Below are 27,725 nucleotides of genomic sequence, written 5' to 3' on the forward strand. Positions count from 1 at the left end.
CGAATCTGTATAAACCATGACTCGGTATAAACTTGCGTCTGGCCAGCTTTGACTCGACTCGTTTGTTGACTGTGTTGACTTAGTTGACTTAGTTGAGCCACATATATGATCATTATCAATCAGTTCTGAAAGTGAATCTCACAACACTGTTCCAACTAATCCATCACCATTGCAACCATCACTGTGAACCGTCGTTGACCGACTTCGGTTCCAACCATCCGGTGGACTACTTTGCCACCGGTGACTACTCCAGTTACCAAGACACCACCAACTTCCATTTAAACAAAATTTTTTAACATCAGATATGGGATTGGAATCAAATGATCTAAAACAAAACTGAACGAACCAACCATCCGTCAAATCTGGCTCACCGCTGGCGCTGGTTAGTCTTCGAACACTGAACACACCAAGACACCACCATGCTTTAATGTATAAGCCTTCTAAGAATATCATTTAACTAATTGTTATCTGAAAACAAAACACAAGAAAAATTAAATTTTTTCTAAAAATGAAATATTCACATAACTACTTCAATCTAACTGATAAAAGCCCTAACAATTAGGGGCATAGATTCAAACTGATGCATTGCATAAACCCACTCACCATTAGATTTCAGTTTTGAAACAATAAGCATAAATGCAGGTGATAGAACTGTTCATAAAAAATGTATATAAGCACTTAAAAATATACAGATCTAAGCTGGTGTTTTCGAACATCACCCAACTATCATTACACAAACAACAGAACTAACCTTTGACCAAAAGTTATCTCCATCGTCATAATCGAATCTGTATAAACCATGACTCGGTATAAACTTGTGTCTGGCCAGCTTTGACTCGACTCGTTTGTTGATTGTATTGACTTAGTTGAGCCATGTAACACCCCAGTGTTTCGAAAGTCAAAGTCAAAGTCAAGATTGAAGTCAAAGGAGGAAAAGATCGCTAATAGCAATCTGTCTCTCCTTGCTCAATCCCTGTTTTGACTTCTTTGACTGTAGTTAGTCTATTTTATGTTCTTACGTTAGTTGTATTATGTGGAGTAATTTATTGCAATCAAAGTATATTCTCAATACGAACCTCTTTACGACTGTGAATAATAGGAAGTAACAATGCGATAAAGTTAATTAAAAGCTAATCGATCTAATCTAATCATCATCGCGCTCGCAAACTCGAATATACACATTTTGGGTTACTGTTATACGTGTGTGTGCCTTATGTGTTACTTGTGCGTGTTTATTTATGTTATATGTGGTAATCAATCGAATCGCAATCGAACTCAATCTCAATCGAATCGCAATCGCAAACCGAATACGGAATAGGGATACTTGTATGTTGATATAGTAGTTGGGATTAAAAGTAATTTGAAAGGAAATCACTATCGCATTCGCATCGCTCGCAATCGAAATCGAAATATCAAAAATCATCGCACCGAACACTCGAATCAGGCAGCTGATCGATCAGGCTACTAGCCGATCGAACAGCCAGCCGATTGGACTGCTGTTCGATCGTGCTGCCTGACCGATCGGCCAGCCTTTACCTCTTTTGGCATCCTATAAATACCCCTGTCATTGTCAAACTTTCTACTTTTGGAAACCTCTGTCCGACCAGCTCGTGCTCCCCATCTTTTCTCAGATTTCTCTTGATTCCTGTAAGATCTCGACCTAAATCTTGTACTTTCTTGATCTACACGCACTCCTACACCTTTCTAGCTTTTAACTCTTAACTTTTAACCGTGAAATCATCAAGATTCAAGTGTTCTAGGATGATGTCATCATGGTGTTCTTGAAGAACTTCATGTTTTGGCCTCAATCCATCAAGAATAACTTGGATCTAACCGATTTCCACATAAACAAACAAAGATCCTTCACAGATCTAAACATATTCACGGTAAAAGGGATTGAAAGATGGTTTTCCAATTTTCTTTCAACTCTTTTACACTCAATACCTCCAAAACCGATAGAAACGGAGCTTGTGCCGACTTACTAACCATTTCGGTGGTTGCGTGACTCAAGATCTGGAATCTATCCACGAGGTTCACCGATTTCGGGTTAAACGTTAAACACCGCCTCGAACCGTTAATCAACCGGATTTGGGTGATTCCTGTCCGAACAGGAGAACCAAGTAAAGACGAGGTTTCTGTTGTTTGACTCGTTGTCAAAATATCCCGATAAAACGATAAACAATCTGAACAACCAAGTGTTAGACGAACAGGCCGACCAGGTCAGGGTGCTGATCGATCGGACTGCTGTCCGAACGGATAGCCAGCCGATCGGACAGTCAGCCGATCGACCGGCCAGCCGATCGGCTAACACATGGTCCCACACTTAATCAACTAGTTTGAAGTTGGGTATTGAACGAACGGCTAACTGATCGGACTACCGTCCGATTGGATTACTCTTCGGATCATGAGATACTTGACTTCAACACTTAATCGACTTTTCAACATGTTCGATGCACGGAAACGCCTCCCGATCGAACTACTGTTCGACCGAGTGACCTCTTGCTGAGGAAATGTCCCTCACTGAAGTACCAGCCGATCGGGTTGCCGACCGATCGAACGATCGTTCGATCGACCGACCTGAAAGGCAAAGATACTTCAAGGTTTTCAAATGCTACAACGAAAACTTCAAAAGTCAACCATCATACACAAACACATCCTACTCAAAGGAAGAAACAATCGACTCGAACAGCCATCCGATCGGACTCCAGTCCGACCGGATAACTATTCAAACGGACTGTCAACCGAACGGTCAGCCGTCCGATCGGACTACCGTCCGATCGACCAGTTGTCCGATCCATCGACACTTGTTTCCGTTTTACGCATTGCTTATCATTATACTATCGAACTGTTCAGGCTAACCTTACTCTCAAGCGCTCTACCTTACTCTCAAGCGCTCCCTTCAATCCATCAACCGCTGTGAGTATACTCGATCCCTTTTTGCTTTATGCACTTTTGGGTGTTACATACGTTACATATACGAAATCACATCGAACACACTACGCAATATTTTAAAACGCTAACCGTTACCGCATGTATTACGTGACTTAATGAATGCTTGTTTGTTATGTTTACACATGGAATGTTGTCTACCTGCCTTAACGACGATAGTACTATAGTTTGGACTCAGCACCCGCTCATGCGGGGGTTGTTAAGGACAATTATTTGCATGGATTACAGTGGTGATCATGTATTACGAACTGCCTTAGTCAACCCGCAGTCATTGGTATCGATAGATCCGTATCGATAATTAACATGCTTCGTTTTCCGCTGTGTACGTGCTGGTTATGCGTAAACTATTTCGAACTCTATATGCTATTATCAAACTTGTATACTCGCCTTTACACTATGTGTATTGACTTTTATTTTAATGTATGTGACAGGTAATTAGGATGCTTATCTGCTAGGAAAGCGAGGCTAGAATAAAGCTCTAGAGTCCAACAAATAGTTGTCTGTAGTAATTGAATCAAGGGTCTCTAGAAGCAGATAAACAATTGTTATATTTAAATCTGAGTTGTCGGAACAGAATTATTTGCCTAGATTTTGTCTGTAATAATTTGTTTACTGTTTGAGGCATGGTATGAGACATGTTACTTTAAATTGAATAGTAATGATAATTGTTATGGAAACTTCTGGACAATCTGTTTCGCTCAGTGCCGCGCCCCGATGATTCCGCCATCGGTTGGGGTGTGACAAGCCACATATATGATCATTAACAATCAGTTCTGAAAGTGAATCTCACAACACTGTTCCCACTAATCCATCACCGTGAACCGTCATTGACCGACTTCGGTTCCAACCGTCCATTGGACTACTATGCCGCCGGTGACTACTCCAGTTACCAAGACACCACCAACTTCCATTTAAACAAAATTTTTTAACATCAGACATGGGATTGGAATCAAATGATCTGAAACAAAACTGAACCAACCAACCATCCATCAAATCTGGCTCACCGCCGGCGCCGGTTAGTCTTCAAACACTGAATACACCAAGACACCACCATGCTTTAATGTATAAGCCTTCTAAGAATATTATTTAACTAATTGTTATCTGAAAACAAAATACAAGAAAAATTAAATCTTTTCTGAAAATGAAATATTCACACAACTACTTCAATCTAAGTGATAAAAGCCCTAACAATTAGGGGCATAGTTTCAAACCGTTGCATTGGACAAACCCACTCACCATTAGATTTCAGTTTTGAAACATTTAAGAGTACTTTCAACACATTTAGTAAGTTACCAAACATGACACGATCAGATTGAACGATTCTTCTTTCTAATCAATCAACCGACATAATCATCCCCAGCAGATAATGTACAAAAAAAGATAATCACAAACACTAATAAGTTTCACCAATTAAATGCTCTGAAAATTTTATGAAATTGAAAGAACCAACCTGCAACTACAGAAAATGCTGATGAAGAATGAGAACAGGTCGTTGAAGTTTCACCGACATAATCATCCCCAACAGATAATGTACAAAAAACAGATAATCACAAACACTAATAAGTTTCACCGATTAAATGCTCTGAAAATTTTACGAAATTGAAAGAACCAACCTGCAAGTACAGAAAATGCTGATGAAGAATGAGAACAGGCCGTTGAAGTTTCCTTATCTTCTTCTCCATTGCCTTTGTTCTCTAACTATTCATCATACGAATCCCTAACTAAACTGAAATTGATTAAATCTCTAACCCTAGGAACTCTTATTTTGAATCTCAAACAACAGATAACAATAAAATCGATTAACAAATCAATAATTTCGAGCTACAATAACAGAATCGATGTATAATATTGCAAATTAGGGCTTGAAGAAAAAAAAAAGGTGAAAAGTACCTGAATAGGTTGATCGATTTGAGAGAGTAGATCGGAGGAGTGGTCCGGCAGGAGGCTGAGGAGAGCGGAGAGAGCAGTTTCGGTGTGTTTTGGAGGCATTCTTCTCATCAATCCCATTGTTGCTTCCATTGTTTTGTTTGATCTGAAACTCTCCCTCTCAACGAACCACCATCTGCTGAGCGATTTTGAAAATCTTGATTATGAGCGATTTTGAATTTGAGAGAGATAGAAAGTGAGTTTTAGAGACAGAGAGTTAAGATCGTTACTGATTATTGATTTGAGAATTGTTTGAAGATGCATTTAAACTGAGGTTTGAATTTTGAATGTGGAGCCTGATGTATCTTATATACATGGAGCCACAATTTTGAATTTTGAATTTTGAAACATCAGATGTTTGAATTTTGAATGAACATCAGTGGTTTCAGTTATGAATGAAGGACAGATCTTTGAACTTTGAATATGGGCCAGACCTTTGAATTTTGAATGTAGGGTAGTGGTTTGAATTTTAAAGTGATTTTATATTAACATTTATGATGTAATAATGACATAAGAAAAGTCTTGTTGGACATGCTCTCTAGCTGACACATCAGCTTTTCTTATGTCATTGGGATTTCTCCTTTATTGGAAGTCGGAACTGTGTAACAAATAGGTTTTTTTTAATGGTGTGAATTATTCGCGAATGTCGGGAGGTCTAGCATACGTTGTCTTAACCGAGTCCGCGCTAGAGAGCCCCCTCGCACAATAGATCCCCAATTTAAACCCCTCAATGAGAAACTCCTATCACCCAGACTCGAACTTGAGACCTGGAGGGGAAAACTCACCCGGACCCACCATAGGTGGAACTTAAATATCCGTGGCCACCACTAGAGCACAAGTGATGGTTGTATAACAAATAGGTACATAGAGGGTTCTATGCATTGTCGTTTTTTACTCTAGTTAAACGTAAACAATCTTAATAATTTATATATTATTAATTTGAAAGATGTGTGTGCATAGTGGGTTTGTACATGATGCTTAGTGTGTATAAATTTACATAATATAAATTTACAACAAGTTGAGGCATTGAGGTGTTATACCCCATGTTTTGGGGGTTAAAAAAATTGATGTTTCACTTTAAACCAAAAACTACTTGATTTTGTAGGTTTAACCCAAAAGTTTTTTGTTTTTCCAATTTAACCTCACAACCTTTTTACTTTCAACTTTGATCCCCCATGTCTTTCATATTTTGCGAAATTTTTCGTTTTACGTTTAGATATAAATTTTCCGACTTAACACGGCACAATGTGTGTGTGGTTCAACGATTTTACGTTTTGTTATACGTTTCGTTCGAAATTTTGCGAGTTAGCATGGGGCAACGTACATGTGTGGTTCAGTGTGTTTATGTCATCTATTTTTTTCCACGTTAAAACGCCACAACTTCAATGTTGGTGGTTGTTGGCTATAGTGTGGCATTGGTGCTATTTTTCATGGTTTTACGTCCCCGCCGCAACGCAGGGAGCTTAATACGATAGGTTATTTATATGGATACAAGTTATGTAACATATTAATTATGATACCCTTAATTGTATTGAGATTATTTGGTGAATTACTTATTTGTATAAGATAATAATACAGGCTTAACCGACAAAACATCTTTAATACATTGTAAATGTGAATCTGATCAACAAGATGTCAATTTTGTTGGCCGTGACGCAACGCACACGAGTCAATCTTCTAGTTATGTTGAGTTTATATACACCCCTCTATTCTCAAATATAAAAAAAAAACAATTCTATGTATCTTAATTAGGAAAGTTGATGGCTTTTCCCATTATCCATTTTTACTAGGTTAAATTCATATGTTTTCTACTACAAAACATAAATAGCCTCTTTGTTAAAACTAATCTTTTAGGAGCATATTTTTATGTATGTGTTGGTATAAATTTGAATTGGTCTACGTTTTAACGTAAGCTTTTTCTGGAAATAAGTGAGTTCAAATATAATACGTTTCGTTTAAAAAACCACTTTTACGTGCATATTTTTATGTACATGTCGATATAAATTCGAGTTGATCTATGTTTCGGCATTTTTTTTTTGGGAAACGAGTAAAGTCAAATATAAGACGTATTCGTGCTTATTTTATCTACTTTTCTAAAATTTTGTTCCAAACCAATGGAGTCAAATTGTGTGTTTTTTTAAACTCTAACTAATCCTTTTTTATTACATGTGTCAGTTTTTCGTTTATTCTCGTTATGTTTTCTATGTGTGAATGGGGTCACATATAATACGTTATAATTGTACGGTATAAATTTGATTTACTGGTGTATTGAATTGATATCAATATGATTAATTACGGACGTGACTGAATCGTTTAAATGACATAATGATCATTTCTCCACAAAAGCAAGTCATTTGGCATCGAAATGAAGTCGTTTGGTCTTCGCAAATGACATCTAGTAGCGGGTCGGGTTCCAAGTCGGGTTGGGTGACCAACTGGCGAAGGAGAAAGAGTGAAAGTGGTGAGGCACGTGTGGGACACGATCAGGGCATGTAGGTGGGTCAAAAGGCAAGTGGGTGGGGTATTGACTGCGTGCGGGTAGTGTGCGGGGGTTTCAAGTTTGGAAAAAGTCAATTTCAGTCCCTGTCTTTTATAACTAACCATAACTTACAATTCTAACCTCGTTATCACTTTCCTTTATAAATACTAACGGTCTTAACTGAGTTTTCATTATATAATTATTATTTTAAACCATTAAATAATTATATTAATTAATTTAATATAAAACAATATTATAAATAATAAATATAAATAAAACGATAATAAAAATTCCATTTTTGTTTATTACACGTAGGATCCGATTTACAAAACAAGTCGGGTTTCAAACCGTTTTCGGGCGGATGTTATAACATAGTCCCTACATAATTCGATCCACTATACCTACCGAGATCACTTGCTAGGGTGTCATCTTTGACGTTTATTTGTCTCATCCCGAATAACATTCAACATAGTCATAATCAGGTCATGTATTAAGCAACCACTAGCACTTGAGCTTGATTCTTGAGACATGTATATATGTGTGGCCAGCCCATGTTTTTTTTTAAATAATTATAACATTTAAGAAACCCGGAAAACTCAAAGCTCCCGACTTTTTTTTTTTTTGAAAAAAATAACACATGTAATATACATGTTTCTAAGGGTTTTGGGCCAAAAAAATCAAAAAAGCGCCGAAGGGTTTTTTTTTAAAAAAAAACAAATTTCAGCAACTTTCAGCATTTTTGTCTAACACATGTTAGGCAACCGGACATTGCTGAAATTTGTTAATTTTTTTTTAAAAAATACCTTCGGCGCTTTTTTGTTTTTTTGGGCCCAAAACACTTTAAAACATGTATATTACATGTGTTATTTTTTTTCAAAAAAAAAATGTCGGGAGGTTGGGTAAAAATGGGGGGAGATTTGAGTTTCCAGAGTTTCCTAAGAATTTAAGGGTTTTCTGTCTAGCATTCCCCTATATATATATAGGCTAATGCTAGACAAAAAACCCTAAAAATTTTAAAAAAACCCTAGAAAACCCAACCTCCCGACATTTTTTTTGAAAAAAATAACACATGTAATATACATGTTTTTAAGAGTTTGGGGCCAAAAAAAAAAAAAAAACAAAAAAGCGCCGAAGGATTTTTTTTAAAAAAAAATAAACAAATTTCAGCAACTTTTGTGACTAACATGTGTTAGACAAAAAATGCTGAAACTTGTTTATTTCTTTTAAAAACATTCCTTCGGCGCTTTTTTGTTTTTTTTTTTTGGCCCAAAACTCTTAAAAACATGTATATTACATGTGTTATTTTTTTCAAAAAACAAAATGTTGGGAGGTTGGGTTTTCTAGGGTTTCTTAAAATTTTTAGGGTTTTCTATATAGCCCAGCCCTATATATATATATATATATATATATATATATATATATATATATATATATATATATATATATATATATATATATATATATATATATATATATATATATATAGGATAAGGATCATGTGAGAAGTGATAGGCTAGTTGAGAAACTTGAGAAGCATTCTGAACCACACATTTTTCTAAGCCTTTCGTAATATACACATATGTATAGTTTAAAATTGACTATATACATATGTGTATAACTCAATATACATATATGTATATAGTCAATTTTAAACTATACATATGTGTATATTACGAAAGGCTTAGAAAAATGTGTGGTCCAGAATGCTTCTCAAGTTTCTCATATAGGGTGGACTTCTCTTAGGATCCCTACCCTATATATATATATATATATATATATATATATATATATATATATATATATATATATATATATATATATATATATATATATATATATATATATATATATATATATGAAAACCACTTTTATTGTGAAAACTCGAAAACTAACTAAAAAAAGCCTAAAAACCCACAATTTTTTTTTCAATTTTTTTTATAAAAATCGCAGGTTTTTATATATAAAAAAAACTTTTTTTCAAAAAAAAAATTGTATTACGCATGTGTAGTAACACATGTGCACTACACAATTTTATTTTTTTTTTTGAAATTTTTTTTATATATAAAAATCTGCGAAAATTGGTTTGCAAAAAAAAAATTGGTATGTTTTTTTGCCTTTTTTAATTAGTTTTCGAGTTTTCACAATAAATAGTGGTTTTCATTTGAACCTTCCTCTATATATATATATATATATATATATTTTCAAACTTTTGTTGAATTATTCCTTAGTGTTGGATTTTGTTCAAATATTTCACTATACATGCTTCACCTCGTAATATTTAAAATGTGTTTTAAGCGGCTGCACAAGTAAGAATGGGTGATAATTCCAAAAAATAATAATTTTGAATTTTTTTCTTTCATTGGTTTTGTAATTAGAGAAAACATTGATTTTTTATTTTTAAAATTTTTAAAGTTTGAGGTTATTAATAATAATAATTACGAAAGAACTAAATTACTTGTGAGATAGTAAATCTTGGATATATTTGTTGTAGAAGATTTGAAAACGGTAAGAAATTCGATGAGATGTTGAATATTACTCCAAGCCAATGGCAGAAATAATTCGATTTTATTTTCTTTACGAAGAATACCATGAAAAGCTTTTAAACAAACGAGAAGTTGAATTCCAATGAGAAAGTACGTCCCACTTAGAATTAAAATATTTGGCACCAACATCGTCACAAAGGTTTCTATATTCTTGATATCTTTCCTTTCCGCTTTTAAAAACATCGTGTAACACTATTCTAAAAGCTTTTATAAAATTATTAACATATTTATTTTCAAGCCCACATTGCATAATTAAATTAATAATATACGCAACACAACTTGTATGGAAATAAGTGAGGTCAAATATAATACGTTTTCGTTTAAAAAACCATTTTTACGTGCATATTTTTATGTACGTGTCGGTATAAATTCCAGTTGATCTACGTTTCGACATTTTTTTGGGAAACGAGTAAAGTCAAATATAATACGTATCCGTGCTTATTTTATCTACATTTCCAAAATTTTGTTCCAAACCAGTGGAGTCAAATTGTGTTTTTTTAAACTCTAATTAATCCTTTTTTATTACACATGTCAGTTTTTCCTTTATTCTCGTTATGTTTTCTATATATGAATCGGGTCACATATAATACGTTATAATTGTATGGTATAAATTCGATTTACTGGTGTATTGAATTGACATCAATATGATTAATTATGGATGTGACTGAATCATGTAAACGACATGAGGATCGTTTCTCCACAAAAGCAAGTCATTTGGCATCGAAATTGAAGTCATTTGGTCTTCGCAAATGACATCTAGTAGCGGGTCGGGTTCCAGGTCGGGTTGGGTGACCGACGGGTGAGGGAGAAAGAGTGAAAGTGGTGAGGCACGTGTGGGACATGATCAGGGCATGTGGGTGGGTCAAAAGACATGTGGGTGGAGTATTGACCGCGTGTGGGTAGTGTGCGGGGGTTTAAAGTTTGGAAAAAGTCAATTTCAGTCCCTGTCTTTTATAACTAACCATAACTTACAATTCTAACCTCGTTATCACTTTCCTTTATAAATATTAACGGTCTCAACTGAGTTTTCATTATATAATTATTATTTTAAACCATTAAATAATTATATTAATTAATTTAATATAAAAAATATTATAAATACTAAATATAACTAAAACGATAATAAAAATTCCATTTTTTATTTATTACACATAGGATCCGGTTTACAAAACGACTCGGGTTTCAAACCGTTTTCGGGCGGATGTTACAACATAGTCCCTACATAATTCGATCCACTATACCTACCGAGATCACTTGTTGGGGTGACATCTTTGACGTTTATTTGTCTCATCCCGAACAACATTCAACATATTCATAATCAAGTCCTGTAATAAGCAACCACCAGCACTTGAGCTTGATTCTTGAGACATGTATATATGTGTGGTCAGCCCATGTTTTTTTAAAATAATATATATATATATATATATATATATATATATATATATATATATATATATATATATATATATATTCAAACGTTTGTTGAATTATTATTCCTTAGCGTTGGATTTTAAAGTTTGGTTGGACTCATGCATATTCAAATTTTCAAATATTTCATCTATGGATGCTTCAATCCCGCAATATTTAACATGTGTTTTAAGAGGCTGCACAAGTAAGAATGGGTGATAATTCCAAAAAAAAAGTAATTTTGATTTTTTTCTTTCATTGGTTTTGTAATTAGAGAAAACATTGAATTTTTATTTTCAAAATTTTTTAAGTTTAAGGTTATTAAAAATAATTATGAAAGAACTAAATTACTTTTGGGATAGAAAATCTTGGATACATTTGCTATAGCAGTTTTGAAAACCGTAAGAAATTCGATGAGATGTTGAATATTATTCCAGCCAATGGCGGAAATAATTCGATTTCATTTTCTTCACAAAGACTACCATGAAAAGCTTTTAAACATATGAGAAGTTGAATTCCAATGAGTAAGTACGTCCCAGTTAGAATCAAAATATTTGGCACACACATCGTCACAAAGGTTTCTATATTCTTGATATCTTTTCCTTTCCGCTTTTAAAAACATCGTGTAACACTATTCTAAAAGCTTTTATAAAATCATTAACGTATTTATTTTCAAGCCCAGATTGCACAATTAAATTAGTAATATACGCAATATAATGTGTATGGAAATAAGGGAGGTCAAATATAATACGTTTTCGTTTAAAAAACTATTTTTATGTGCATATTTTTATGTACGTGTCGGTATAAATTCCAGTTGATCTACGTTTCGACATATTTTTTTGGAAACGAGTAAAGTTAAATATAATACGTATTCGTGCTTATTTTATCTACATTTCTAAAATTTTGTTCCAAACCAATGGAGTCAAATTGTGTTTTTTTTAAACTCTAATTAATCCTTTTTTATTACACGTGTCAGTTTTTCCTTTATTCTCGTTATGTTTTCTATGTGTGAATCGGGTCACTTAAAATACGTTATAATTGTACGGTATAAATTCGATTTACTGGTGTATTGAATTGATATCAATATGATTAATTATGGATGTGACTGAATCATTTAAACGACATAAGGGTCGTTTCTCCACAAAAGCAAGTCGTTTGGCATCGAAATGAAGTCGTTTGGTCTTCGCAAATGACATCTAGTAGTCGGTCGGGTTCCAGGTCGGGTTGGGTGACCGACGGGCGAAGAAGAAAGAGTGCAAGTGGTGAGGCACGTGTGGGACACGATCAGGGCATGTGGATGGGTCAAAAGGTGTGTGGGTGGGGTATTGACCGCGTGTGCGTAGTGTGCGGAGGTTTCAAGTTTGGAAAAAGTCAATTTCAGTCCCTTTCTTTTATAACTAACCATAACGTACAATTCTAACCTCGTTATCACTTTCCTTTATAAATATTAACGGTCTTAACTGAGTTTTCATTATATAATTATTATTTTAAACCATTAAATAATTATATTAGTTAATTTATTATAAAAATATTATAAATAATAAATATAAATAAAACGATAATAAAAATTCCATTTTTATTTATTACACGTAGGATCCGGTTTACAAAACGAGTCGGGTTTCAAACCATTTTCGGGCGGATGTTACAACATAGTCCCTACATGATTCTATCCACTATACCTACTGAGATCACTTGTTGGGGTGTCATCTTTGGCGTTTATTTGTCTCATCTCGAACAACATTTAACATAGTCATAATCAATTCCTATATTAAGCAACCACCAGCACACTTGAGCTTGATTTTTGAGACATGTATATGTGTGTGGCCAGCCCATGTTTTTTTTAAATAATTATAATATATATATATGTATATATATATAGAAACAGGATAAGGAGAAAACGGTTGTAAGTGTGAAAACGGTGAGAACTGATCCCGGTCGAAAACGTGGCGCGCGATATAATCAAAGCGAAGGGGTTTTTTTGTCCTTTTATTTTCTTTTCCAATGCATCTCTCACACAACGTTGTCATTTGTGGCGTGTAGGAGTTTTTTGGTGTGTAGTTAAAAAAAACTCCTTGGCGTTTTATTGTTTTTCTAGATTTGCCGAGTTGAGTTAATCATTTTTGTGTTACAAAATAAATATCTTGGCGTTTATGGTGATTCCAAATTCATTATAATCGATTAATAATTCAAACATTGCAATTTTTTGGCGTTTTCTTGTTTTTTTTAGATCTGTCAAGTTGAAAGTAATTCTTTTTGTCGTATAAAAGTAAACATATATGCGTCCATGGCGTTCCCAAATTCATTATATACCTTTAATAATTCAAACATTACAATTTTTTGACGTTTTTGTAGATATGTCCAGTTGAATTAATCCCTTTTTTCTTATAAAAGTAAATTTCTTGGCGTTCATGGCGTTCCCAAATTCATTATAATTCATTCATAATTCAAAACATTACAAATAAGACGTAATCAAACTAAACTCATATTCTTTTATGGATGGTATTATATTAGAGATGTACCCATCGCTTTGCTCATCACTTATCTTCATCTAGGTCATTGGCGTATAACGTCATGAACTGGTTTAGCCTATCTCACATCATATATTTAAATATAATCACAATCCTGGATGTTGTAGCGTGCGAAGGTGCTAAATCACAGAGTTGTTCAAAAAGGTGTAGTCTATCTGTGTTCAGCACTTCGTCCATCGTCAATGAACCATCCTCCTCGTTTTGATAAGTCACTTTCACCGTTCTTGATTGTTCATCCAAACTCCAACCGTTAACTATTGGTAGATCAAAAACATCATTATCATCATCATCTGTTGGAAATCTTCTCTTCACTCCTCTTATTACTTTTTGAGTCCTTTCACACTCGTTGGCCATTGGAACCCCAAGGGCTAGAATATCCCTCTAAATGGCCTCATCCATACTAAGTATGGCCTTGATGGTCTTGACCTTCACCCTTCTCCTGTCAGAGAACTTTAGGATGAAACGTCTCTCTGACCTATCAAACCTCCATGCAATAACTTGAGCCATTTTTTTAAGTTGTATGGCGTTTTACACAATTTGTGCCGTGTTTAGACAATTTGTGACGTGTTAAGTTTGTTTACTTGTTCTACTTATATAATGACCTTTTTTTGGCATGAAGTAGATTAGGTCTTTATGTTTTTGGCGCTAAAAACAATAGAAATTATCTTTTTTTCATGTGTATTTTTTATCTTTGTCGTGTGATGTAGGATGCAGACCTATAATGTGACAAGTAATTATGGGGTTTTGAAAATATAAAAAATACAATTAATTAACTTTTGTAAGGAAAAATAAAATAGGTAAGGATAAACTCAATAAGATTTTGCTCAATGAGATGGACAATATTCTCACTTAAGAATATTGTCCAACACATTGAGTGAAACTTTATTGAGAACAAAACTGAATATCGAAGAAAATTGCCATGGGGTGGTTTTTGAACTTTCTGGCGTTTTATAATATGGCGTTTATTTTTGGTGTGATCACTGAAAGGTCCTGAGACGTTTATATAAGATGTTTTTAGCGCGTAGTTTAGGCGGTATTTTAATATAATAAATGTTAGTAATAAAGTTTCTGTAGTTTCAGTTACTGTTTGTAGTTACTGTTTGTTCAGCTTTATCTGTTAAGGCTGTAATGTGTCCCATCATTAAGTTTGGCGTATTATATGAATGGCGTTTTAGATAAAGATGGCAAAATACAACTTTTGTAAGACACACTTTGTTCTATTCTCGTGCACCCTGTTTTATACAATTCAGTAATTGTTAGGATCTGAGTTTGATAAGATTGTGTTTGTTTAACTAAAATGAAGATCAATGATAAACAATTGCAGCGGAATTATATGAATAAACTTTCAACACAATCAAAGAGAGAACAATTTTCAGCAAACATGTTTATAATAGAATCGGATGATTGTATTTGATTACAATAAACAAAACTATTGCATGCATACACAAAGTCTCCCCCTCAGCCTGAGCTCACAATGGTTTGTTCGTACAAAATGACTTGGTGAAGAAAGAGCTAATAGAACAGTACAGGGTACTGTTCTATTTATAGTACAGAACAAACCACTGAAGCATCTTTGCTGACGTCACCATGAAAGTGACATCTAACCTCCTAACAACTTACAACTACTGCCTATTACAAACACTGCTAGACCAAACTACTGATTACATTAATACAAAGAAATAAACTAAACTACTGCTTCTCATTCCACTGTTATACTCCTAGCAGTGCTTTGCTTCATCAGCAGTACTTGAACCATGACAGTAGATTGAGCATCAGTGCTTAGTCTTCAACAGTATTTAGGTCTTCATTGTCACACCCCAACCGATGGCGGAAACATCGGTGTGCGAGCACTAAACGTTCAGATTGCTCATGAGATTCCATAACACTAGATATTTCAATAGTAATTAGATTGATTTCATGCGATAATTGTCTAGATCAAACATCAACATCAAGTATCAAGAACAAAACATAACAAATATTGTTCAAATTGTTTCAAATGATTCTAGATTAGACTATGAGGTGTTTCTAAGCAGCATCCTAGCTTGTTTCAACAATCCTAGCATCCTGTCAGCCTGCAACATGTATTAAAATAGAGTCAGTACAAAATGTACCGGCGAGTATACAAGTTTGAGTATATAGATTAGTAGATTAAAACAACTCACATCCACAATGTTAGTAATAAAAATAGTTTCAGCCGTGCTAGCGTCGCAGTCCAACCAGTGATAGCCCAAGTATCCCGATGCTTTAGCGTTTACCCAAGACTCAAGGTAAACTAGAATCCTCCTAACAATACCCCCGAGAATAATGGGGAGGTGCATCTCCTATAGCGCTACTATTGTTAAGGCGGAACTACAAATTTCTGGATTAAACGCCACATAGCACGAAGAATCAAGAATCAAGAATCACAAGTTTCACGTACACATAGGATACAGTTTAGATTCAAAAGTATCAAGTCTCGCAGTTTATAGAATACATGTTACATCCCAAAGTTTAAAACAAAAAAGGGATCGAGTATACTCACAGTGATTGCTTAACGGTAAAGACCGTTATTGGATCAAAGGGAGCTCTTTTAGAATTAGCCTGATTAGATTACAACAGATAAAAGTCGGGCAGAATAACGAGATTGTACAAAGTGTCAGAATCAGTCACTGGATCGGATGGCTGTCTGATCGGATGGCCATCCGATCGGGTTGCCAGTCGATAGGGGTGACAATGTGTGAGGGAACGGATGGCTGTCCGATCGGATTGCCACTCGATCGGGCGACTAATGTGTGAGTGGGACGGGTGGCTGTCCGATCGGATGGCTATCCGATCGGATTGCCACTCGATCCAAGTGTCAACTATTGTTAAGGGTCTTGGTTGTTGTGATCGGATGGTCGTTCGATCGGATGGCTATCTGACCGGGTCGCCATTCGATCAAGGGTTCCAAAGTTTCAAGTTTTCTGAAAAAGTTTCTAAGTGTTGAAAGGTTATGAGACAAGTGTCACCTGATCGAGTGGCTGTTCAATCGGATGGCTATCCGATCGGATTGCCGCTCGATCGAGTGGTCTTTGTCCCGTTTATAACTTTGTAAAGCTTCTAAGTTTCAGTTTTAATGATGACGGCATGGTACGTATCGAGACAACGGTAAACTCATCAACATACAGCCATTCTGATCGGATGAGAATCACCCCTGCCCGATCAGTCGTCTGTTTATAACAAATTTATGTCGGGATCCGTATTCCGGCCATCTTCTCCGGCAACAATCCATTTCCCAACCAACTCCAGACCATTCATCAGGTCTACAGTCCGTTTAGACCTGGATTCCACCGTTTAAACTGAAAAGTTGAAGAAAAGATGAAGATAATCTTCAAGTTTTATTATGAAAAATCTTAGATCTAGCTTAGATTCGGTGAAAAACACATGGAATTTCTCAGATCTGAGCTAGATCTTACCAGGAATGACATCATATAGTAGTTTGTACAAACCACCATGATGACATCATCCTCAAGAACTCAGATCTAAGAGATTCCACGATGAAAAGTGTGATTTCAAAGGAGAATCACGTAGAGAATGATGTGTAGATCAAGAAAGTACAAGATTCTAGTGTAAAACGTACCGGAATCACCGAGAAATCGAAGAAACGTGGTGTGCGTGCGTCTGGGTCTAGTGAGGTTGTCACATCAGTGAAGGACTGATGTGATAGGCCTATTTATAGTGTGGGAGAAAGACTAGGGCGGTGTGCAGCGGATCGGATGGCGGGTCGATCGAGTGGCCATCCGATCGGGTGGCTATCCGATCGGATGGCCACTTGGCCAATCCTATCTGTTCCGCGTTCCTGTCTTTGATTCGTTTGCGAGTTAGATTAAGCATTGTGTTGCATATAGTTTGGTAAAAGTATCACATAACTAGATTACACAAAAGTTTCCAAGTTTTATAGATTCCGCCAGTGACAAGACTCTAGTCTCTCGTTTAACCAAGAATCAAGCTTCACGAGTCTCAAGAGTCAAGCACCAATTAAGTATCAAGAATCAAGGGTAAGTATCAAGTATCAAGAATCATAGAATCAAGCCTCATAGAATTATAGTTTCCAAGTATTAAGTATCAAGATTCTAAAGTTAAGCATCAAGAGTCATAGTTTAAGTATCAAGAATCAAGATTATAGCATAATAAAGACTCACAAAGTTTCACAAGTATCAAAAGTATCAACATTACATAGATTAGGGACTAAAACTGGCAATAGACAAAGTTCAGGGACTAAACTTGCCAAAAGACTAAAGTTTAGGGACGCAGGGCGTTACAGTCTCCCCTCCTTTAGGAGATTTCGTCCCCGAAATCTTAGAGGAAGACTGCTCGAAGAGTTGCGGATACTTGGCCTTCATCTCACTTTTCAATTCCCAAGTGAATTCAGCGCCACGCTTTCCTTCCCATCGAACCTTGACAAAGGGAATTTTGCTACGCCTCAATCGCCTAACGCCTTGATCCATGATTTCGACCGGTTTCTCCACGTAGTGTACAGCCTCGTTTATTTGCAAATCTTCGAGGGGAACCTGCAGTTCCTCGTTGGCTAGGCATTTACGTAGATTGGATACGTAGAACATTGGATGCACATTGTTTAGTTCCTGTGGCAGGTCGAGTCTATACGCCACCTTGCCAATCCTCTCGCGTATCTTGAAAGGACCCACATAGCGAGGAGTGAGCTTTCCCTTCTTACCAAAACGAACTACTGCCTTCCAGGGAGATTGTAGGATCGTTAGACGACCTGACGAGTCAATCAGAAGAATGCTCAGACTGAATCAGAGGCGGAATTCATTGATTCAGTCTTTGTTTAGCTTGATTTCACTAATTTGTCTCTGTTTATTGCTCTTATTAACAAGTTACAAGCTCTGGAGACGATTCGGCAGGGCTTCGCCGTTACACAACCTCACTACTACTGCTACATAGTTTCGCTTGAGTAACCCTTATATAGGGTTGGGGTTTCCCTTCAGTATACATGTCATACAAGCGAAACCTCCAAGTGACATTCAAGCGGAACTACCCTATGACACATAAGCGGAACCATGTCTAAAACATGATTTCTCGATTTTCGTGCATGATACAAACAGCCCTAGCCTAAGACTCGAACTAAGATGTAGTCGACAGAAAACTGCACCAACAGACTCCCCCTTGAATGTTGACGGATTCTTCAGTGAGAGTCTTCAATCCTGACAGCTCTTCACTCTTAATCGGTCTTCTTCAGGAACTCTTCCTGGAATTATGAACCCGGATCTTTCTTTGGCTCTAACTTTCATCAGACTCCCCCTATCATCAAGATGGGATCGCCGTCTCGAATTCGTTATCACCATTGAAATCAACTCCTGGCTTTATCAATTTAAACTCTTCTTAGGTTCTGATGTATCTCCTGGCTTTCCGTAGCAAAAGGATCAGAAACCTGCACAACTCAAACAATCTATCACAAAACAAACACAATTGTGATTCAACTTAATGAATCAGCTAATCATTCGAGACTTTTTCATATTTAACAATTTATTAACTTTTAAACTTTCCAAAATCTGATTAAACCTATCAAATCAATTTAACCAAACCATCTGTTCATCATGTTTACCCTTTGAGATTTTGAATTTCAGTTCTCCAACATCAGTTGTCGAATTTTTTTTTTTACTTTTCAAGAATGAAACATAAAAGCAATAACAACAATAAAATGCAGAAAAGAAATATATACAAACATATTTTTGTGAGTTCGTGCAAGAGGATCATATCAGCTGCTGACTAAACACTAGTACCGTTAAGCTGTTAATTCATTTTAAGCTTTTAAACAATTCGCATAGATTGCCGATATTCTGATCCACTTAAATTCTCACAAAATGTTCAACCTATTCGGGATACAGAATTAGTATTTTAGAACTTAAACATTTACATGTGTCCCACCTCAGTATATACTCCCGTATCCAGACCCCCAGTATTCAGTCTTACAGGTGAGTATACCACAAATGATATCTGTAAAGGGGTAGGTGCGAGGGCCGTGAGAGCTCAGGTCGATACTTCCGTATACGCAGAGAGATGACGGCTTCGACTTTAAGGTGTGTCCCCTTTAGAGGATCTTTTATTTACAACAGCAGCGACTATCAATTTTATTGTTTCATCAGCATGCTGAGGGCGAGCTTATATTTCAAAGCTTTTTGCAGAAAGTTTTATCCGGGGACTAGGTCAGTACTTCCATACAGCAGAAGTCCCGGGATAATACCCCAGATATCACTGAGTATAAAGACCTAGTATCTCAGAATACAGGATCCTTCAAATAGGATTTCAGGGGTTACCTATATATCCTGGAGGTGTTCCCCACGTAGACGCAAGTGAAATATATGTTTATATCCCAAACTGATTTACTAATTCTTAGAAAACCTACCGGCACATCTTTAGCGAGACTGCTTAATTGCATTTATACAATACAAATCTTTAGCGTACTGTGCCAGTCTAGCTGATGTACTATCATTTCCTCTTATTCGCACTAAAACTCATTTTTAATTTTTCAATGTATTTGACATTTTCAAATTTTCTAATTTTTTAAATTTTTACTCCCCCTAAAATCAAAATATGTTTTAATTTTGATTTTTTGGGAAAATTTGAAACAAACTGTACAAAGTTTGACAACATGATATCGAATCGCTTCAATTCGCCATCCACTTGACGTAAACAATCAGAACTCCCCCTCTCAACAAACTATTTTCCCATTATGATCTCAAAACAGTTAAGTTTATTTTAATCAAAATGGTTTTTCCGGAAAACTTAGTTTGTTTGTCAACCACTTGTAGGTTTAGGGTTACTTTATCACTTTGTTTTCTTCAAACATTTTAAAAATTTATCATTTTCAGTTTTACCATAAACCATTTGTAGAAAATCAAGTACAACTTAATGTCCCTGATTTACCACATGTAAGGCGAAAAATCACCAGAGTGAAATTTCTCAAGAAATGTGCCGATTCATGTTCCACGCTTACCAACCTGGGAACTCCGGCATGTCGGGTTTTTCTATTTAAAGAGATTCACCCAAGCCTGACGGTCCTTGGGTGATTTTGAATTCTTGTTCAACAATGGTGGAAAATTTGCATCATCCATTGTTAAACATGAATTCTCCATTTTTACCTCAACCAATGGCTCCTCTGGTTTTGAAGAACCAGAATCATTGTCTGCAGGTGGCTTGTCTGACTTTGACACATCAGATTCATCGCCGACCATTTTTTTCTTCTTCTTTTCCTCTTTTGTCCTCAGATTTGTATCTGATGAATTCATTTTGCTTGACTTTGCAATCGAAGGAGTCGATTCATCAGAACTCTTATTTTTACCAACAGATGAACCCGAGGATAATATCTTCTCAAGATACTATCTCGCCTTCTTCCTCTTTTTCCTCAGTCTGTCTTTCTGCCCCTGTGAAAGTTTAACTTTCTTTTCTTGAATTGTCTGTTCTTGAACTTTAGGTTTTAGAACCTTCTGTTCATGGGGCTTGACTTTGACTGGAATCTTTGCCAATTTCTGAGACTTAGCCCTCAATCTGTCATTCGATCTCCTTGGGCAATCTCTGGCAATGTGACCTCTGATTTGACAGTTAAAGCATCTTCTCGTCTCATAACTTCTTCTCTGGCAGTTAACAGCAATGTGTCCTTGATAACCACATCGGTAACACACTCTGTTATCGTACCAATCACCATTTTCAGCCCAAATACTCAGATCAAAGCATTGTTTGGCTTGGTGATATTCCTTTCTCCTGTTGATTGTTGGATTTGGCTTTTCAGCACTGTGATTCCTGCACCACTTATTGCCAACAATTTTTGAGTTTTCATTTTTTACTTTTTGTAATTTTTCATTGCGATTGGATGATCGATCTGATGAACTTTTATTTTCTTTTTGAAAATTTTCCAAATTTTTATCTTTTTGTTTCTGTTCTACTTTCTTCTTCAAAGGTTTTTGCTTAGAGCATTCTCCCTTTTCAGTCGATTGTAGAACAGTTTTCTGAAATTTTTCTTTTACATCATTAGATTTCTCATCGCAATCTTCGACTTTGACATTGTCAAAGTTTGTGACATTGTCACTTATTGGAACTGAATTGATTGGTTTTGGACAAGGAAAATTCAAACTATCTGATGAAGTCACAAAACCTTTCAATTTCTTTTCAAGTACATCAATCTTGCTTCTGGAATTCTCAGCTTCACTTTCAAGCTGAGATATTCTTTCAAGATGAGACTTGATTGAATTTTCATTTTCATTCTTCAAGTTTTCAAGAACAGACTTTTTATTTTCCAAATCTTTTATCTATTCTTGAAATTTCGTTTCATTTGCTTTCAAGTTTTTGTTCTCAAGCTTTATCCAGAAATCTTCATTTTCTGAAGATTTCTTTTTGCTTTCAAAATCTTTTTCTAACTCTTCAATTTTCTTTCTAGCACATTCACTTTCTTTTTCAAGTTTAATAATTTTCTGAAGATGGGAATTTATCATTTTTTGTTTTTCAATGTTGTTTTTGCTAAACACATCTCTCCTATCTTCAAGAATTTTTAATTAACTTTGAAATTCTTTCTCAGTTTTTAATTTTTCAATTCCAAGGCCTTTAATCTTTTCTTCAAAAACTTTTGTCTTTTCTTTCAACTTCTTGTTTTCCAATGTCAAACTGTTAAAATTACTTAACAGTTTGCCATTTTCATTTTTCAACTTCTCACAATTTCTTTTCAAAATAAGAATCTGCTTATCATCAGCTTGTTTCTCATCGTTCAACTTCTTGATCTCCAATGCCAAACTTTCCGCATCTTTCACGAGTTTGTCATTGTCAGTCTTAAAGTTGTCACATTTGGAGCACACTGATGCAGAATTTGAAGATCCAAACTCTACAGATTCCTCAGCATTTGAAGCTTTTTCTTCCTTGGCCCTGAATGTACCTGCACAAAATATTTTAACGAAATCAAGAGGATTTTCATTCTCATCGATATAACAACCTCTCTTGATATCGTATTTCATCACATATTTAGCCCTAACACATGCAACAATCCTTTTGTTCATTTCTTCAATCACATCTAATCCCATATCCATCAAATGATTTTCCAACACTTTAATCATATCTTTTCTTTTCTTTCTATTTTCAAGTTCATGAGTTTTCAGTATACTGATGAATCTGTTTAGATGTAATTTTGAAAAATTTGAATCCTTCCTTAAATTTTTCAAACATTCACTCCACTCAACAGGTAATGCATCTGCAAACTTTTCTATCTTTTCAGCATCTGACAGAAATATCTCATGATTTTTCAAGTAACTAAGTAAGACTCCATATCGGTTTTCTAGATCTTCCAAAGTTTCATCTTTCAAACATACAAAATATTTAAACCTTTTTGCCCATCCATCCTTGCTCACTCTTTTATAACTCTCATCTATAAACCCTTGATTCCAATTAGTAAATCTCTCAAAATAATAGTTTTCTTGTTCATCAAATACCATTGCCATTTTTCTAATAATCCCAACAAATCTTTGTTGTTCACAAAAAAATGAAACCCTCTGATGTCCTGATAAGCGAAACTCCAAAGTGAAACCTAGATGTACTCTGAAGCGAAACTACAAATGTCCTGATAAGCGAAACTGATCTGTTCACAAAAGCGGAACTATCACAACTGTCCTTTGAAGCGGAACCTTTCAAGCGGAACTCTACAAGCGGAACTCCAACCTGTCACTTGAAGCGAAACTTTCAAGCGAAACCTTACAAGCGAAACTCCAACTTGTCACTTGAAGCGAACCTTTCAAGCGGAACTATCAGAAATTTGGAGCGGAACCTTTCAATTTTGTGACACAGAAGCGAAACTATATAGTCAATTAAGCGAAACTCTCAGATGTTCGAATAAGCGAAACCAAGTCCGAAGCTGATTTGATCCATTTTTAATTCGTATTTAGGTCCAAAACTTTCCAGGGTTTGTTAGTGTCCTATTACGCACAATCTGTGAACTTTTGATCCAATTTTGACCGGTAAAAGTCCCTGTACTGAAAAAAGGTGTAGAAACCAGAATTTTTGAGCGAAAACGAGCTAAACGGTAAGAACTCTTCCTCCTGAGCTCTGATACCGCATGTAGGATCGTTAGACGACCAGACGAGTCAATCAGAAGAATGCTCAGACTGAATCAGTGGCGGAATTCATTGATTCAGTCTTTGTTTAGCTTGATTTCACTAATTTGTCTCTGTTTATTGCTCTTATTAACAAGTTACAAGCTCTGGAGACGATTTGGCAGGGCTTCGCCGTTACACAACCTCACTACTACTGCTACATAGTTTCGCTTGAGTGACCCTTATATAGGGTTGGGGTTTCGCTTCAGTATACATGTCATACAAGCGAAACCTCCAAGTGACATTCAAGCGGAACTACCCTATGACACATAAGCGGAACCATGTCTAAAACATGATTTCTCGATTTCCGTGCATGATACAAACAGCCCTAGACTAAGACTCGAACTAAGATGTAGTCGACAGACAACTGCACCAACAGAGATACCTTGAGAAGAACTCGGTCGCCAACATCAAATTTCAAAGGCTTGCGCCTAACATCAGCATAGCTCTTTTGTCTGCTCCTAGCCTTGATCAAGTTGTCACGGATCTGAAGAATCTTATCCGTTGTCTCTTGAATGAGTTCAGAGCCAGTAAACTGCTTGTCACCAATCTCATGCCAGCTGAGAGGAGACCGGCACTTGCGGCCATACAAAGCTTCGAAAGGAGCCATCTGAATACTGGAATGATTAGTGTTGTTGTACGAGAACTCAATCAATGGTAAATGTACATCCCAGTTACCACCAAAGTCGATGACACAAGAACGGAGCATATCCTCTAGGGTCTGAATAGTACGCTCGGTCTGTACATCCGTCTGAGGATGAAAGGCCGTGCTAACATTCAAGTGCGAACCCATAGCGGACTGAAACGTTTGCCAAAGACGCGAACTGAAACGACCATCACGGTCAGAGATTATGTCGAGAGGGATACCATGATGGCATATAATCTCATCAGTATAGATCCGAGCAAGTTTCTCCACTTTATAATCTTCACGAATAGTAAGAAAGTGGGCCGATTTGGTCAAACGATCAACAATAACCCAGATACTATCATGACCAAAAGGCGTACGGGGTAGTTTGGTAATAAAGTCCATAGCAATGCTATCCCATTTCCATATTGGGATTTCAGGTTGTTCTAAGAGTCTAGAAGGACGTTGATGTTCGGCCTTAACCTTCGAGCAAGTAAGGCACTTAAAAACATATACAGCAATGTCCCTCTTCATCCCAGGCCACCAATAAGTCGTACGCAGATCCTGGTACATCTTATCGGCACCTGGATGGATAAAGTAACGAGATTTATGAGCCTCATTCATAATGAGCTCATGGAGGTTATCGCGATCTAGCACCCAGATTCTATTGAAATAGTACTGAAGACCATCAGATTTAATTTCGAGTTGATTAACATTAGCGCCAAGAACTTCAACAGATATACTTCCTTCATTAGCTGACGAGTACTGAGCTTCACGAATACAAGCATGCAGATCACTAGAGACACGAATGGCCTTAAAATGGGTTTTACGACTAAGAGCGTCGGCCACTACATTCACCTTGCTAGGATGATAGCGAATTTCGCAGTCGTAGTCGTTAAGTAGTTCTACCAAACGTCTCTGTCGCATGTTCAGTTCCTTTTGGTCAAAGATGTGTTGGAGGCTCTTATGGTCGGTGAAGACTACACATTTCGTACCATACAGGTAGTGTCGCCAGATCTTTAACGCAAATACAACTGCACCAAGCTCCAGATCGTGAGTAGTATAGTTTTTCTCATGTACCTTGAGTTGACGAGAGGCATAAGCGATGACCTTGTCCCGCGACATGAGCACACAGCCCAATCCACGGTTCGAGGCATCACAATATACCACGAAATCATCATTCCCATCGGGTAGAGTGAGAACAGGAGCGTTACACAAAAGGGTCTTAAGAGTCTGAAAAAATTCCTCTTGCTCGGGACCCCAAGCAAAAGGTTTCTCTTTTTGGGTCAACGAAGTGAGAGGTATAGCAATCTTAGTCTGACATGAATTGGCGGTAATAACCAGCCAATCCTAGAAATAAACGAATCTCAGATGCGGATTTAGGCGTACTCCAATTCTTCACAGCTTCGATTTTGGACGGGTCAACGTGAATACCTTGCTTACTAACGACATGACCAAGAAATTGCATTTCATCAATCCAAAACTCACACTTAGAAAATTTAGCATACAGACGTTCACCACGTAGGAGTTCGAGCATAAGACGTAAATGACAAGCATGATCAGCTTTAGACTTAGAATAAATGAGGATATCATCAATAAAGACTATCACAAAACGATCCAACTAGGGTTTACACACACGATTCATAATGTCCATGAACATAGCGGGTTCGTTGGTCAGTCCAAAAGGCATGACCACAAACTCATAGTGTCCATAACGAGTACGAAATGCGGTCTTGGGTACATCATCCTCGAGTACACGAAGCTGATGATAACCAGAACGAAGATCGATTTTGGAGAAACAGGACGCACCTTGTAGTTGGTCAAATAGATCGTCAATACAAGGGAGAGGATAACGATTCTTAACGGTAAGCTTATTAAGTTCACGGTAGTCGATACACATACGAAACGAACCATCTTTCTTCTTGACGAACAGCACGGGAGCACCCCACGGAGAGGTACTTGGACGGATGAATCCCTTGTCGAGCAATTCTTGAAGTTGACTGGACAATTCTTGCATCTCGGAAGGTGCAAGTCGGTATGGAGCCTTAGCGACAGGAGTCGCACCAGGTACGAGATCAATACGAAAGTCAACAGATCTAGAAGGAGGAAGACCAGGTAGATCTTCGGGAAAGACATCAGGGAAATCACACACTACTGGAACTTCACTTATGTTCTTCCCTTTACCCTTTTGTTCCACTATGTGGGCCAAAAAGGCAAAGTTCTGTTTACGTAGGCATCTATTCTCTTGTGTGCATGACATCAGCCTCAGTCCATTCGAAGGTCGGTCTCCATAGACGTGCAAAATATCACCAGACAGAAGGGGTAAACGAACAAATTTCTCATGACAAGCAATCTCGACATGATTCTTGCGCAACCGATCCATACCGATAATGACATCAAAACTACCCAGTTGCATGGGTATTAGATCAATAGAAAGACGTGATCGTTAAGAGTCAGGGAACAATCACACAAAATAGAATCAACAAGAAACGACTTGCCATTGGTGACTTCAACAGAGAAAGACTCGGGTAACTTGGAGCGTGTACAGTTTATCAAAGACTCAAATTCTACGGACACAAAACTTCTATCGGCACTAGTATCAAATAGAATCGAAGCATAAAGGTCATTCACAAGAAACGTACCATTTACAACATTGTTGTCATTACGAGCCTGGTTAGCATTGAGATTGAACGCTCGTCCACGAGCGGCTAGCTGTTGATCCTGGTTCAGCTAAGGACACTGGTTACGAAGATGAATAGTGTCTCCACACTTGTAGCATGCACGGACAACATTGTTTGGCCTTGGATTCTGCAGAGGAGCTGGAGGTGCTGGTAAAGCTGCCTGAGCTGGGGCTTGTTGAGCTTGCTGGGCCGGGTTAGTTTGACGGCAATAAGGAGTCGTGTGACCATAGCGATTGCAGAATTAGCAGGATGATGATAGTTGCAAGTTGCACACTTGGGGTGAGTCCCATTGTACTGCTTCGTGACTTCGGGAATAGCAGTGATTGGAGCAGTATCAGCAGGAGTAGGTTTAGCAACAGGGTTTTGAATAGTAGGAACAATTGCATTGCATCCTGAACCCTGAGACTTTCGCCTCTTGTTCTTGCTGCCACTTGGCTGCTGAGTAACTTGATGTGCAAGCTTGGAAGAGGTAGAATTA

At 36.7% G+C, this 27,725-nt stretch overlaps 1 protein-coding gene across 1 annotated transcript; it reads right to left on the bottom strand.

Annotated features, from left to right (window-relative positions):
- Positions 1-457: 457 nt before the first annotated feature.
- Positions 458-26,982, bottom strand: LOC118490207. The gene is made up of 3 exons (XM_035987594.1): positions 26,526-26,982; positions 541-651; positions 458-468 (listed from the first exon to the last, which is right to left on the bottom strand). The coding sequence occupies exons 1-3, from the start codon at positions 26,980-26,982 to the stop codon at positions 458-460; spliced, it is 579 nt and encodes a 192-aa protein (XP_035843487.1).
- Positions 26,983-27,725: the final 743 nt, after the last annotated feature.

Source organism: Helianthus annuus, chromosome 1 (genome assembly GCF_002127325.2).
Source record: "Helianthus annuus cultivar XRQ/B chromosome 1, HanXRQr2.0-SUNRISE, whole genome shotgun sequence".
Lineage (NCBI taxonomy): Eukaryota > Viridiplantae > Streptophyta > Magnoliopsida > Asterales > Asteraceae > Helianthus > Helianthus annuus.